This window comes from Stegostoma tigrinum, chromosome 2 (genome assembly GCF_030684315.1).
Source record: "Stegostoma tigrinum isolate sSteTig4 chromosome 2, sSteTig4.hap1, whole genome shotgun sequence".
Lineage (NCBI taxonomy): Eukaryota > Metazoa > Chordata > Chondrichthyes > Orectolobiformes > Stegostomatidae > Stegostoma > Stegostoma tigrinum.
This window is the reverse complement of record NC_081355.1, coordinates 162,606,244-162,620,398: the sequence shown is the minus strand read 5'-3', so window position 1 is coordinate 162,620,398 and position 14,155 is coordinate 162,606,244. Positions and strand designations below refer to the sequence as shown.

Sequence of the window (14,155 nt, the reverse complement as noted above, 5' to 3'; positions counted from 1 at the left end):
GACTGCATTTAATAAAGCCACGCTCTTCCAGATGGTCATAAATCCTATCCCTCGGAATCCTTTCCAACACCTTGCAGACGACAGACGTGAGACTTACTGGTCTGTAATTGCCAGGGATTTCCCTATTTCCTTTCTTGAAGGGAGCAGTTACATTTGCCTCTCTCCAGTCCTCAGGTACGACTCCAGTGGAGAGCGAGGATGCAAAGATCTTCGCAAGTGGCGAAGCAATTGCATTTCTCGTTTCCCAAAGCAGCCGAGGACAAATCTGGTCTGGGCCTGGCGAATTGTCAATCTTAATGTTTGGCAAAATTTTCAGCACATCAGCTTCCTCTATCTCGATCCATTCCAGCATGCACACCTACTCTTCAAAGGTTTCATTCACTACAAAGTTCGTTTCTTTCGTAAAGACAGAAGCAAAAAACTCATTTAGGGCTTCCCCTACCTCTTCAGACTCCACACACAAGTTCCCTATGCTATCCCTGATCGGCCCTACTCTTTCTTTAACCATTCTCTTATTCCTCACATAAGTGTAAAATGCCTTTGTGTTCTCCCTAATCTGTTCTGCCAAGCCTTTCTCGTGCCCCCTCCTGGGTCTCCTCAGACCATTTGTGAGCTCTTTCCTAGCCTGCCTGTAATCCTCTCTAGCTGAACTTGACCCTAGCTTCCTGCACCTTATGTAAGCTACCTTCTTCCTTTTGACGAGAAGCTCCACCGCTCTCGTCATCCAAGGTTCCTTTATCTTACCCCTTCTTGCCTGTCTCAGAGGGACATATTTACTCATCACTCGCAACAACTGTTCCTTAAACAGTCTCCACATGTCGAAAGTGCCACTACCATGGAATAATTGCTCCCAGTCCATGCTTCCTAACTCATGTCTATTCGCATCATAGTTTCCTCGTCCCCAATTAAATATCCTCCCATTTTGCCTAATCCTCTCCTTCTCCATAGCTATGTAGAATGTGAGGCAGTTATGGTCACTATCACCAAAATGCTCTCCCACCACAAGATCTGATACCTGCCCTGGCTCATTTACGAGCACCAAGTCTAGAATGGCCTCTCCCCTCGTCGGCCTGTCAACATACTGCATTAGGAAACCCTCCTGAACACACCTTACAAAAACAGCTCCATTCAAATCTTCTGCTCGAAGGAGGTTCCAATCAATATTAGGAAAGTTAAAGTCACCCATTACAACAACCCTACTACGTCCACACTTTTCCAAAATCTGTCGACCTATGCTTTCTTCAATCTCCCTGCTGCTATTGGGGGGCCTGTAGTAAACCCCTAACGAGGTGACTACTCCCTTGCTGCTCCTAATTTCCACCCATACTGACTCAGTAGGCAGATCTTCCTCGACAATGGAAGCTTCTGTAGCTGTGATACCCTCTCTGATTAGTAGTGCTACACCCCCTCCTCTTTCTCCCCCCTCCCTATTCTTTTTAAATGTTCTAAACCCTGGAACATCCAGGAACCATTCCTGCCCATGAGAAACCCATGTCTCTGTTATGGCCACAACATCATAGCACCAGGTACTGATCCATGCTCTAAGTTCATCACTTCTTTTCCTGATACTCCTTGCGTTAAAGCAAACACACTTTAACTGATCCCTTGGTTCCTTCCCAGGAAAATCCTTCCCACTAGCTGGTCTACCTCTTGCTACTGCCTCACCTGCATCAACTCTCACCTCCGGTATACAGCTCAGGTTCCCACCCCACTGTCATACTAGCTTAAACCCTCTCGAACTACTCGAGCATAACTTCCACCTAGGACATTGGTCCCCTTCCAGTTCAGATGCAACCCGTCCTTCTTGTACAGGTCCCACCTTCCCCAGAAGTTATCCCAATTATCTACATATCTGAAGCCCTCCCTCCTACACCAGCTGCGCAGGCACGTGTTAAGCTGCGCCCGCTCCCTGTTCCTCGCCTCACTATCTCGTGGCACCGGTAGTAAACTAGAGAACACTACTCTGTTCGTCCTGCTTTGCAGCTTCCATCCTAACTCCCTGAAAACACTTTTTATATCCTCAATCCATTTTCTGGCTATATCAATAGTGCCAATATGTAACACGATTTCTGGCTGTTCGCCCTCCCCTTTTTAGAACCTTATACACCCGAGCGGAGACGTCCCGGACCCCGGCACCAGGGAGGTAACATACCTTCCGGGAATCCCGATCCTGACCACAAAATCTCCTGTCGATTCCCCTAACTATCGAGTCCCCTACCACGAGCACTTTTCTATTCTGCCCCCTTCCCTTCTTTGCCACAGTGTCAGGCTCAGTGCCAGAGAACTGACTACTATGGCTTTCCTCTGGTCGGTCATTCCCCCCAGCAGTATCCAAAACGGTATGCTTATTGCGGAGGGGAATGCCCACAGGGGATCTCTGCACTGTCTGTCTGTCCCCTTTCCTCCTCCTAACTGTAACCCATCTATCCTTGTCCTGAGCCTTAGAAGTGACCAACTCCTGGTAACTCCTCTCAATTACCCCCTCTGACTCCCGAATGATCCATAGTTCATCCAGCTCCAGCTCCATTTCCCTAACACGGTTTCCAAGGAGCTGGAGTTGGGTGCACTTCCCGCAGATGTAGCAAGCGGAGACATGTGCCATGTCTCCCACCTGCCACATTCTGCAGGAGGAGCAAGCAACTGCCCTAGCATCCATACCTGACTTGATAGAATTCTTTGAAGAAGTAACAAAGTTGATTGATGAGGGAAGAGCTGCAGATGCCATATGCATGGACTTCAGAGAGGCGTTTGATAAGGTTCCCCGTGGTAGGCTAATGGAGAAAGTGAAGTTGCATGGAGTCCAGGGTGTACTAGCTAGATGGATGGAGAACTGGCTGGGCAACAGGAGACAGAGTTGTAGTGGAAGGGAGTTTCTCAAAATGGAGAACTGTGACTAGTGGTGTTCCATAGGGATCTGTGCTGGGACCACTGTTGTTTGTGATATATGTAAATGATCTGGAGGAAGGTGTGGGTGGTCTGATTAGCAAGTTTGTAGATGACACTAAGATTGGTGGAGTAGCTGATAGTGAAGGGGACTGTCAGAAATTACAGCAGAATATAGATAGATTGGAGAGTTGGGTGGAGAAATGGCAGATGGAGTTCAATCCAGGCAAATGCGACGTGATGCATTTTGGAAGATCCAATTCAAGAGCGAACTATACAGTAAATGGAAAAGTCCTAGGGAAAATTGATGAACAGAGAGATCTGGGTGTTCAGGTCCATTGTTCCCTGAAAGTGGCAACGCAGGTCAATAGAGTGGTCAAGAAGGCATATGGCATGCTTTCCTTCATTGGCCGGGGCATTGAGTACAAGAGTTGGCAGGTCATGTTACAGTTGTATAGGACTTTGGTTCGGCCACATTTGGAATACTGTGTGCAGTTCTGGTCACCACATTACCAAAAGGATGTGGATGCTTTGGAGGGGGTGCAGAGGAGGTTCACCAGAATGTTGCCTGGTATGGAGGGTGCTAGCTATGAAGAAAGGTTCAGTAGATTAGGATTATTTTCATTAGAAAGATGGAGATTGAGGGGGGACCTGATTGAGGTCTACAAAATCATGAGGGGTATAGACAGGGTGGATAGCAAGAAGCTTTTTCCCAGAGTGGGGGACTCAATTACTAGGGGTCATGAGTTCAAAGTGAGAGGAGGAAAGTTTAAGGGAGATATGCGTGGAAAGTTCTTTACACAGAGGGTGGTGGGTGCCTGGAACGTGTTGCCAACGGAGGTGGTAGAGGTGGACACGATAGTGTCATTTAAGATGTATCTCGACAGATACATGAATGGTCAGGGAGCAGAGGGATACAAATCCCTGGAAAATAGGTGATAGGTTTAGCTAGAAGATCTGGATTGGCGCAGGCTTGGAGGGCCAAAGGGCCTGTTCCTGTGCTGTAATTTTCTTTGTTCTTTGTGCTGAACCCTATCAGCTATTTCCCTGCCCACATGTATATTGATCTCTCAGCCTCTTGTGACAGAATATCTAGCTGTTTGATTTGCTGTTGTAACCAGTGGAGGCTGGAAACCTTACAATCTTGAAACATATTCACAGGAGCACTTCAAATATCAATATAACATTCAAGAATATGGGACAAGTGCAGGAAATTGGGATTAGCACATCATGAATTATGAATATATAACCCATTTCTCCCACCACCTCCCACCCCACCCCCATGACCACCAACACCACCACAGCGTAAACCATGGGCTTGGGAATTGAACTGAGTAATTTATTATCTTTCATATACAAAAGAAAATCTCGTGAAGAATCTAACCTGTCACTACAATCCAGACTCATTTTGAAAAACATGAAATACTGAATAAATAAGAGAGGATATAACTGAAAGAGAGTGTGAACTCACCGATCAGCAGTAACCTGGAGTAGGGACTGCCAGCGTTGGGGCAGGTTCTGGGCCTGAGCTTGGTTTTCTGAGGCACCGAACTGCTGCCCCTCAGTCACAGCTTCCATACTCGGTCGATGAGCTTCCACCAGGCGCCGGAGCAGCTGTAAAACCATCAGAATCAGATGACCACCACCGAAACCGTCACCAGAACCACTGCTTCATGTCCGTTTTAAATACACACAATGACTCCGTCTCCACCAACTTTTGTGGCAATAGGCTCCACAGAGTTACCCCCCTCTGCTGAAGAAATTCCTTCCCATCTCAGTTCTCCAGGATCGTCCCTTCACTATGAGGCTGTGCCCTCGTCTCTTCTACTAATGGAAACACCTTCTCCACACCCACTCTCTCCAGGCTTCTCAGCATTCTGTAACTTTCAATCAGATTCCCCTCCTCCCACAAAACGCAATGGAGCACAGATCCAGAGTCCTCAACCACTCCTCATATGACATGCCCTTCATTCCCGGGATTATTCTTGGAAATCTCCTCAGGATCCAATACATCCTTCCTCAGATATGGGGCTCAAAACTGCTCCCTATATTGCAAATATGATTTGACCGATGCCTTACACAGCCTGGGTAGTACATCTTTCAGAAAGGCAGTTAAAGACGGGCAATGGATACCAGCTTCACCAGCAATGCCCACATTCTATGAATTAATTAAAAAAATACTCAATAACTTCTCACAGAATCCAGCAACATCAATTAGGAGGAGGCCATTCGTCCTGTTCTGTCTGTACTAGCCCACTGAAGGTACAATTCGTTGAGTGGTAAGCCCCTGTCCTCGCCCTGCAACCCTGTACATCTTTCCTTTTCAAACTGACTCAGTTCCCGACACTCTCAGACAGTACGTTCCAGACCCTAACTCCTCGAGTGACCCTGTCCCCCCCACATTCTCAGACAGTACGTTCCAGACCCTAACTCCTCGAGTGACCCTGTCCCCCCCACATTCTCAGACAGTACGTTCCAGACCCTAACCCCTCGAGTGAACCTGCTCCCCCCACACTCTCAGACAGTACATTCCAAACCCTAACCCCTCCAGTGAACCTGCCCCCCCCACCCTCAGGCAGTACATTCCAGACCCTAACCCCTCAAGTGAACCTGCCCCTCCCCACACTATCAGACAGTACATTCCAGACTCTAAACCCTCCATTGGACCTGTCTCCAGCGCATTCCCAAGCAGTGCATCCCATTCCTTAACTACTTGCGGTGTGAGAACATTTTCTCTCACATCAGCCTTGCTTCATTTGCACTTATTCAAGTCTATGCTCCTTGTGTTTTCGATCCTTGTACAAGCTGGAACAGTTTCTCCACATGTGCTCTGTCCAGCCCCGCTCCTGATTTTGAAAATCTCTCTCTGATCTCCCTCTCAGCTGCTTTCTCTCCAGGGAGAACAGTCCCACCTTCTTCAATCAATCCTCCTGACTGATGTTTCTCATTCCTGGAACCATTCCTGCTTTCTGCCCTCTCTCCAACACATTCACATCTTTCCTATAATGTGGCTCCCACAACCGTGCACTAGACTCCAGCTTAGGGTCTAACAAGTATCTTGTAGTAGTTTAACATCACCTCCTGGCTCTTGTACTCTATGCCCGAATAATAAAGCCGAGGGCCCTGTCTGTTTATTCACTGCCCTGTCCCCCTGTCCCACCACCTTCAGCGATCTGTGACATACACGCCCAGCTCCCCCGGCCTCCCAACCCCTTCGGAATTATACCCCTTATTTTACATTGTCCCTCAGTGACAAAGATCCTCAGACAGCACCTTCCAACCCACAACCACTTCCATCTAGAAGGACAAGGGCAGCAGATACATGGGAACACCACCCCCTGCGCAAGAGCCCCTCCAAGCCATTCACAATCCTGGCTTGGAAGTATATCGGCCATTCCTTCAGGGTTGCTGGGTCGAAATCCTGGAATTCCCTCCTAAAGGGAACTTCGGGTCTACCTGCATGCAGCAGTTCAAGGAGGCAGCTCACCGCCACCTTCTCAAGGGGCAACTAGGGACGGGCAATAAATGCTGGCTCAATCAGTGATTCCCATCCCATGAATGAAAATAAAACTATCAAACACTTCTGGAAAACCTTGTACACCACACCCACAGTGTGACTCTAATCGAGCCTGTTTGTTACTTCTTCAACAAGCTTCAGCAAAGTTAGTTAAACACAATTCTGCCGTAAGATTCAGTCTGATTTTCCCTAGTTGATCTGCATGTATCTGAGTGACAGTTAATTTTGCACTAAATGCTTGTTTCTAGAAATCGCACTACAACTGGTGATGAAGAAGACCATCAGCGCTTCGTATTCTTTGCATTTTTTTAAAAACAACAGAGTCGTGTTTGTTTGGCTCCAAGCCATTGGCCCTGGATCTGAATCAAAGGAAAACTGAAACTTGGAAATCCCATGAAGTACTGAACCGTGCCCAGCTCAGTCCCTTCACACACTGTCCCTGCCCCAGCTCAGGATCAATAAGGACTACTACAGTCTGATCACACTCTGAATCTGTTCCAGTTTGTGGCTGTTAGCATCAGACAGTTCAATCGAGAGAAGCAACTTCTCAACACGCAACAATAACTTCTCAACGTTGCCTATGGAAGATGCCTGAGGTATCTGTCTCAATGAGACCATTACCTTCTCTTCCTGTAATTGTGCTTTCAGTACCTCCAGCTCAGAGGAGGGAGGCCTCTGATTGGTTTCCACATCTTCAATGTCATTGATCCAACTTTCTGAATCATCATCAACAGGTCCTGAGGCCAATGGAGGGCAAGGTTGGCCAGGGTCCTGGTGAAGAGAAGAAAATTTTTCAAGACACTCAGAGACAGTGCAAGAGAGACAGAAAATAAACATGGAATCCCTTTGTGTGGAAGCAGGTCATTTGGCCCTTCAAGTCCACACCAACACTCCAAAGAGCATCCCACCCAGACCCACCTAACCTATCTCTTTAACCCTGCATTTTCAATGCACATACCTGGACAATTTACCATGGTTAATCTACCTAATCTGCAGATCTTTGGACTGTGAGAGAAAACTTACACAAACCATCACCCAGGTCCCTGCCATTGTGAGGCAGCAGGGCTAACCACTGAGCCACTTGCGACAGGAACAGAGGCGAAGCAATTGCATTTCTCGTTTCCCAAAGCAGCCGAGGACAAATCTGGTCCGGGCCTGGTGACTTGTCAATCTTAATGTTTGACAAAATTTTCAGCACATCAGCTTCGTCTATCTCTATCCATTCCAGCATGCCACCTACTCTTCAAAGGTTTCATTCACTACAAAGTTCGTTTCTTTCGTAAAGACAGAAGCAAAAAACTCATTTAGGGCTTCCCCTACCTCTTCAGACTCCACACACAAGTTCCCTATGCTATCCCTGATCGGCCCTACTCTTTCTTTAACCATTCTCTTATTCCTCACATAAGTGTAAAATGCCTTTGTGTTCTCCCTAATCTGTTCTGCCAAGCCTTTCTCGTGCCCCCTCCTGGCTCTCCACAGACCATTTGTGAGCTCTTTCCTAGCCTGCCTGTAATCCTCTCTAGCTGACCTTGACCCTAGCTTCCTGCACCTTATGTAAGCTACCTTCTTCCTTTTGACGAGAAGCTCCACCGCTCTCGTCATCCAAGGTTCCTTTATCTTACCCCTTCTTGCCTGTCTCAGAGGGACATATTAACTCATCACTCGCAACAACTGTTCCTTAAACAGTCTCCACATGTCGAAAGTGCCCCTACCTTGGAACAATTGCTCCCAGTCCATGCTTCCTAACTCATGTCTATTCGCATCATAGTTTCCTCGTCCCCAATTAAATATCCTCCCATTTTGTCTAATCCTCTCCTTCTCCATAGCTATGTAGAATGTGAGGCAGTTATGGTCACTATCACCAAAATGCTCTCCCACCACAAGATCTGATACCTGCCCCGGCTCATTTACGAGCACCAAGTCTAGAATGGCCTCTCCCCTCGTCGGCCTGTCAACGTACTGCATTAGGAAACCCTCCTGAACACACCTTACAAAAACAGCTCCATTCAAATCTTCTGCTCGAAGCAGGTTCCAATCAATATTAGGAAAGTTAAAGTCACCCATTACAACAACCCTACTACGTCCACACTTTTCCAAAATCTGTCGACCTATGCTTTCTTCAATCTCCCTGCTGCTATTGGGGGGCCTGGAGTAAACCCCTAACGAGGTGACTGCTCCCTTGCTGTTCCTAATTTCCACCCATACTGACTCGGTAGGCAGATCTTCCTCGACAATGGAAGCTTCTGTAGCTGTGATACCCTCTCTGATTAGTAGTGCTACATCCCCTCCTCTTTTTCCCCCCTCCCTATTCTTTTTAAATGTTCTAAACCCTGGAACATCCAGCAACCATTCCTGCCCATGAGAAACCCATGTCTCTGTTATGGCCACAACATCATAGCACCAGGTACTGATCCACGCTCTAAGTTCATCACTTTTATTCCTGATACTCCTTGCGTTAAAGCAAACACACTTTAACTGATCCCTTGGTTCCTTCCCAGGAAAATCCTTCCCACTAGCTGGTCTACCTCTTGCTACTGCCTCACCTGCATCAACTCTCACCTCCGGTATACAGCTCAGGTTCCCACCCCACTGTCATACTTGCTTAAACCCTCTCGAACTACTCGAGCATAACTTCCACCCAGGACATTGGTCCCCTTCCAGTTCAGATGCAACCCGTCCTTCTTGTACAGGTCCCACCTTCCCCAGAAGTTATCCCAATTATCTACATATCTGAAGCCCTCCCTCCTACACCAGCTGCGCAGGCACGTGTTAAGCTGCGCCCGCTCCCTGTTCCTCGCCTCACTATCTCGTGGCACCGGTAGTAAACTAGAGAACACTACTCTGTTCGTCCTGCTTTGCAGCTTCCATCCTAACTCCCTGAAAACACTTTTTATATCCTCAATCCTTTTTCTGGCTATATCATTAGTGCCAATTTGTAACACGATTTCTGGCTGTTCGCCCTCCCCTTTTTAGAACCTTATACACCCGAGCGGAGACGTCCCGGACCCCGGCACCAGGGAGGTAACATACCTTCCGGGAATCCCGATCCTGACCACAAAATCTCCTGTCGATTCCCCTAACTATCGAGTCCCCTACCAAGAGCACTTTTCTATTCTGCCCCCTTCCCTTCTTTGCCACAGTGTCAGGCTCAGTGCCAGAGAACTGACTACTATGGCTTTCCTCTGGTAGGTCATTCCCCCCAGCAGTATCCAAAACGGTATGCTTATTGCGGAGGGGAATGCCCACAGGGGATCTCTGCACTGTCTGTCTGTCCCCTTTCCTCCTCCTAACTGTAACCCATCTATCCTTGTCCTGAGCCTTAGAAGTGACCAACTCCTGGTAACTCCTCTCAATTACCCCCTCTGACTCCCGAATGATCCATAGTTCATCCAGCTCCAGCTCCATTTCCCTAACACGGTTTCCAAGGAGCTGGAGTTGGGTGCACTTCCCGCAGATGTAGCAAGCGGAGACATGTGCCATGTCTCCCACCTGCCACATTCTGCAGGAGGAGCAAGCAACTGCCCTAGCATCCATACCCGACTTGATAGAATTCTTTGAAGAAGTAACAAAGTTGATTGATGAGGGAAGAGCTGCAGATGCCATATGCATGGACTTCAGAGAGGCGTTTGATAAGGTTCCCCGTGGTAGGCTAATGGAGAAAGTGAAGTTGCATGGAGTCCAGGGTGTACTAGCTAGATGGATGGAGAACTGGCTGGGCAACAGGAGACAGAGTTGTAGTGGAAGGGAGTTTCTCAAAATGGAGAACTGTGACTAGTGGTGTTCCATAGGGATCTGTGCTGGGACCACTGTTGTTTGTGATATATGTAAATGATCTGGAGGAAGGTGTGGGTGGTCTGATTAGCAAGTTTGTAGATGACACTAAGATTGGTGGAGTAGCTGATAGTGAAGGGGACTGTCAGAAATTACAGCAGAATATAGATAGATTGGAGAGTTGGGTGGAGAAATGGCAGATGGAGTTCAATCCAGGCAAATGCGACGTGATGCATTTTGGAAGATCCAATTCAAGAGCGAACTATACAGTAAATGGAAAAGTCCTAGGGAAAATTGATGAACAGAGAGATCTGGGTGTTCAGGTCCATTGTTCCCTGACTAGTTACCCCATTCATGACTTTATCAGCTTCTATAATGTCATCCCACAGCCTCTGATGCTGCGGGGAAAATAGCCCCAGTCCATTCAGCCCCACCCTGTAGCTCAAACCCGGAAACACCCTTGTAAATCTTTTCTGAACCCTTTCAAGTTTCACAACATCTTTCCTGTAACAGGGAGACCAGAATTATATGCAGTATTCCAAAAATGGCCTAACCAATGTCCTGTACAGCCATAACATGTTCAGTAACACTTCCCAGAACCTTGCCATTGAGTGTTGACGATGTGGAATGCATGGACTTCAGAAGGCATTTGATAAGGTTCCCCACGGCAGGCTCATTCATAAAGTCAGGAGGTATGGGATACAGGGTGACTTGGCTGTCTGGATTCAGAATTGGTTGGCTGACAGGAGGCAGAGAGTGGTTGTAGATGGTAAGTATTCTGCCTGGAGGTCAGTGCTGAGTGGTGTCCCGCAGGGCTCTGTTCTTGGGCCTCTGCTCTTTGTAGTTTTTATAAATGATTTGAATGAGAAGGTTGAGGGGTGGGTTAGTATGTTTGCTGATGACACAAAGGTTGGAGGTGCCGTTGATAGTATCGAGGGCTATTGCAGGCTTCAGTGACACATTGACTGTATGCAGAGCCGGGCTGAGAAATGGCAGATGGAGTTCAACCTGGATAAATGCAAAGTGATGCATTTTGGAAGGTCGAATTTAAATGCTGAATATAGGATTAAAGGCAGGATTCTCGGTACTGTGGGGGAACAACGGGATCTTGGTGTTCAAGTGCATAGCTCCCTTGAAGTTGCCACCCAGGTGGATAAGGTTGTTAAGAAAGCATATGGTGTTTTGGCTTTCATTAACAGGGGGATCGAGTTTAAGAGCCGTGAGGTTATACTGCAGCTTTACAAAACACTGGTGAGACCACACTTGGAATATTGTGTCCAGTTCTGGTCACCCTAATATAGGAAAGATGTGGAGGCTTTGGAGAGGGTGCAAAGGAGGTTTACCAGGATGTTGCCTGGACTGGAGGGCTTGTCTTACAAGGAGAGGTTGACTGAGCTCGGACTTTTCTCTCTGGAGAGAAGGAGGAAGAGAGGTGACCTGATCGAGGTGTACAAGGTAATGAGAGGCATGGACAGATCGATAGCCAGAGACATTTCCCCAGGACAGGATTGATTGCCACGAGGGGTCATAGTTTTAAGGTGTTAGGAGGAAGGTATAGAGGAGACATCAGAGGGAGGTTCTTCACCCAGACAGTTGTGAGCGCATGGAATAGTTTACCAGTGGTAGTCGTGGAAGCAGAGTCATTAGTGACATTTAAGCGACTGCTGGACATGCACATGGACAGCAGTGAATTGAGGGGAATGTAGGTCAGGTTATTTTATTTTTGGACTAGGATTATTCCACGGCACAACATCGTGGGCCGAAGGGCCTGTACTGTGCTGTACTTCTCTATGTTCTATGTGTAAGTCCTGCCCCCTTGCCTTTCCAAAATCCAAAAGCTCACATTTATCTAAATTAAACTCTATCTGCCACTCCTCAGCCCATTGGCCCAAGTGATCAAGGTCATGTCGTAATCTGAGATAACATTCTTTGCTGTCCATTAATTTTGATGTCATCTGCAAAGAGCTAATCATACCTCCTTTCTTCATCTCCAAATCATTTATATAAATAACAAAAAGCAATGGACCCAACACCGATCCTTGCGGCACATTGCTGGTCACAGGCCTTCAGTCTGAAAAGAAACCCTCCATCATCCTCTGTAAGATAATAAAATGTGAGGCTGGATGAACACAGCAGGCTCAGCAGCATCTCAGGAGCACAAAAGCTGACGTTTCGGGCCTAGACCCTTCATCAGAGAGGGGGATGGGATGAGGGTTCTGGAATAAATAGGGAGAGAGGGGGAGGCGGACCGAAGATGGAGAGAAAAGAAGATAGGTGGAGAGGAGAGTGTAGGTGGGGAGGTAGGGAGGGGATATGTCAGTCCAGGGAAGACGGACAGGTCAAGGAGGTGGGATGAGGTTAGTAGGTAGGAGATGGAGGTGCGGCTTGGGGTGGGAGGAAGGGATGGGTGAGAGGAAGAACAGGTTAGGGAGGCAGAGACAGGTTGGACTGGTTTTGGGATGCAGTGGGTGGAGGAGAAGAGCTGGGCTGGTTGTGTGGTGCAGTGGGGGGAGGGGACGAACTGGGCTGGTTTAGGGATGTGGTGGGGGAAGGGGAGATTTTGAAGCTGGTGAAGTCCACATTGACACCATTGGGCTGCAGGGTTCCCAAGCGGAATATGAGTTGCTGTTCCTGCAACCTTCGGGTGGCATCATTGTGGCACTGCAGGAGGCCCATGATGGACATGTCATCTAAAGAATGGGAGGGGGAGTGGAAATGGTTGGCGACTGGGAGGTGCAGTTGTTTATTGCGAACCGAGTGGAGGAGTTCTGCAAAGCGGTCCCCAAGCCTCCGCTTGGTTTCCCCAATGTAGAGGGAGCCACACCGGGTACAGTGGATGCAGTATACCACATTGGCAGATGTGCAGGTGAACCTCTGCTTAATGTGGAATGTCATCTTGGGGCCTGGGATAGGGGTGAGGGAGGAGGTGTGGGGGCAAGTGTAGCATTTCCTGCAGTTGCAGGGGAAGGTGGCGGGTGTGGTGGGGTTGGGGTGTGAGGGATGTGTTGCGGGAAATGCGGGAGACGCGGTCAAGGGCGTTCTCGACCACTGTGGGGGGAAAGTTGCAGTCCTTGAAGAACTTGGACATCTGGGATGTGCGGGAGTGGAATGCCTCATTGTGGGAGCAGATGCGGCGGAGGAGGAGGAATTGGGAATAGGGGATGGAATTTTTGCAGGAGGGTGGGTGGGAGGAGGTGTAATCTAGGTAGCTGTGGGAGTCAGTGGGCTTGAAATGGATATCAGTTTCTCGGTGGTTGCCTGAGATGGAGACTGAGTGGTCCAGGAAGGTGAGGGATGTACTGGAGATGGCCTGGAGGTTGGGGTGGAAGGTGTTGGTGAAGTGGATGAACTGTTCGAGCTCCTCTGGGGAAGCAAGAGGCGGCGCCGACACAGTCATCAATGTAACGGAGGAAGAGGTGGGGTTTGGGGCCTGTGTAGGTGCAGAAGAGGGACTGTTCCACGTAACCCACAAAGAGGCAGGCATGGCTGGGGTCCATGCGGGTGCCCATGGCCACCCCCTTAGTCTGTAGGAAGTGGGAGAAATCGAAAAGAGAAGTTGTTGAGGGTGAGGACGAGTTTGGCTAGGCGTATGAGGGTGTCGGTGGAGGGGGACTGGTCCGGCCTGTGGGACAGGAAGAAGCGGAGGGCCTTGAGGCCATCTGCATGTGGAATGCAGGTGTATAGGGACTGGACGTCCATGGTGAAGATGAGGTGTTGGGGGCCAGGGAATTGGAAGTCCTGGAGGAGGTGGAGGGCATGGGTGGTGTCACGGACGTAGGTGGGGAGTTCCTGGACCAAAGGGGAGAAAATGGAGTCCAGATAGGTGGAGATGAGTTCGGTGGGGCAGGAGCAGGCTGAGACGATGGGTCGACCAGGGCAGGCAGGTTTGTGGATTTTGGGAAGGAGATAGAAACGGGCCGTGCGGGGTTGGGGAACAATGAGGTTGGAGGCTGTGGGTGGTCTCCAGCATCCTCTGTCTCCTAT

The 14,155-nt window shown here is 48.6% G+C and overlaps 1 protein-coding gene across 1 annotated transcript in view; it reads right to left on the bottom strand.

Annotated features, from left to right (window-relative positions):
• The window catches only part of LOC125450554 (uncharacterized), a 45,173-nt gene that overhangs the window by 14,003 nt on the left and 17,015 nt on the right, over positions 1-14,155 (bottom strand). The window contains exons 4-5 of the mRNA XM_059641020.1: positions 7,022-7,171; positions 4,355-4,497 (exon numbers count right to left, since the gene is read on the bottom strand). Of these exons, the coding sequence (XP_059497003.1) occupies positions 4,355-4,497; positions 7,022-7,171 (293 nt within the window). The remainder of the gene's footprint in view (positions 1-4,354; positions 4,498-7,021; positions 7,172-14,155) is intronic.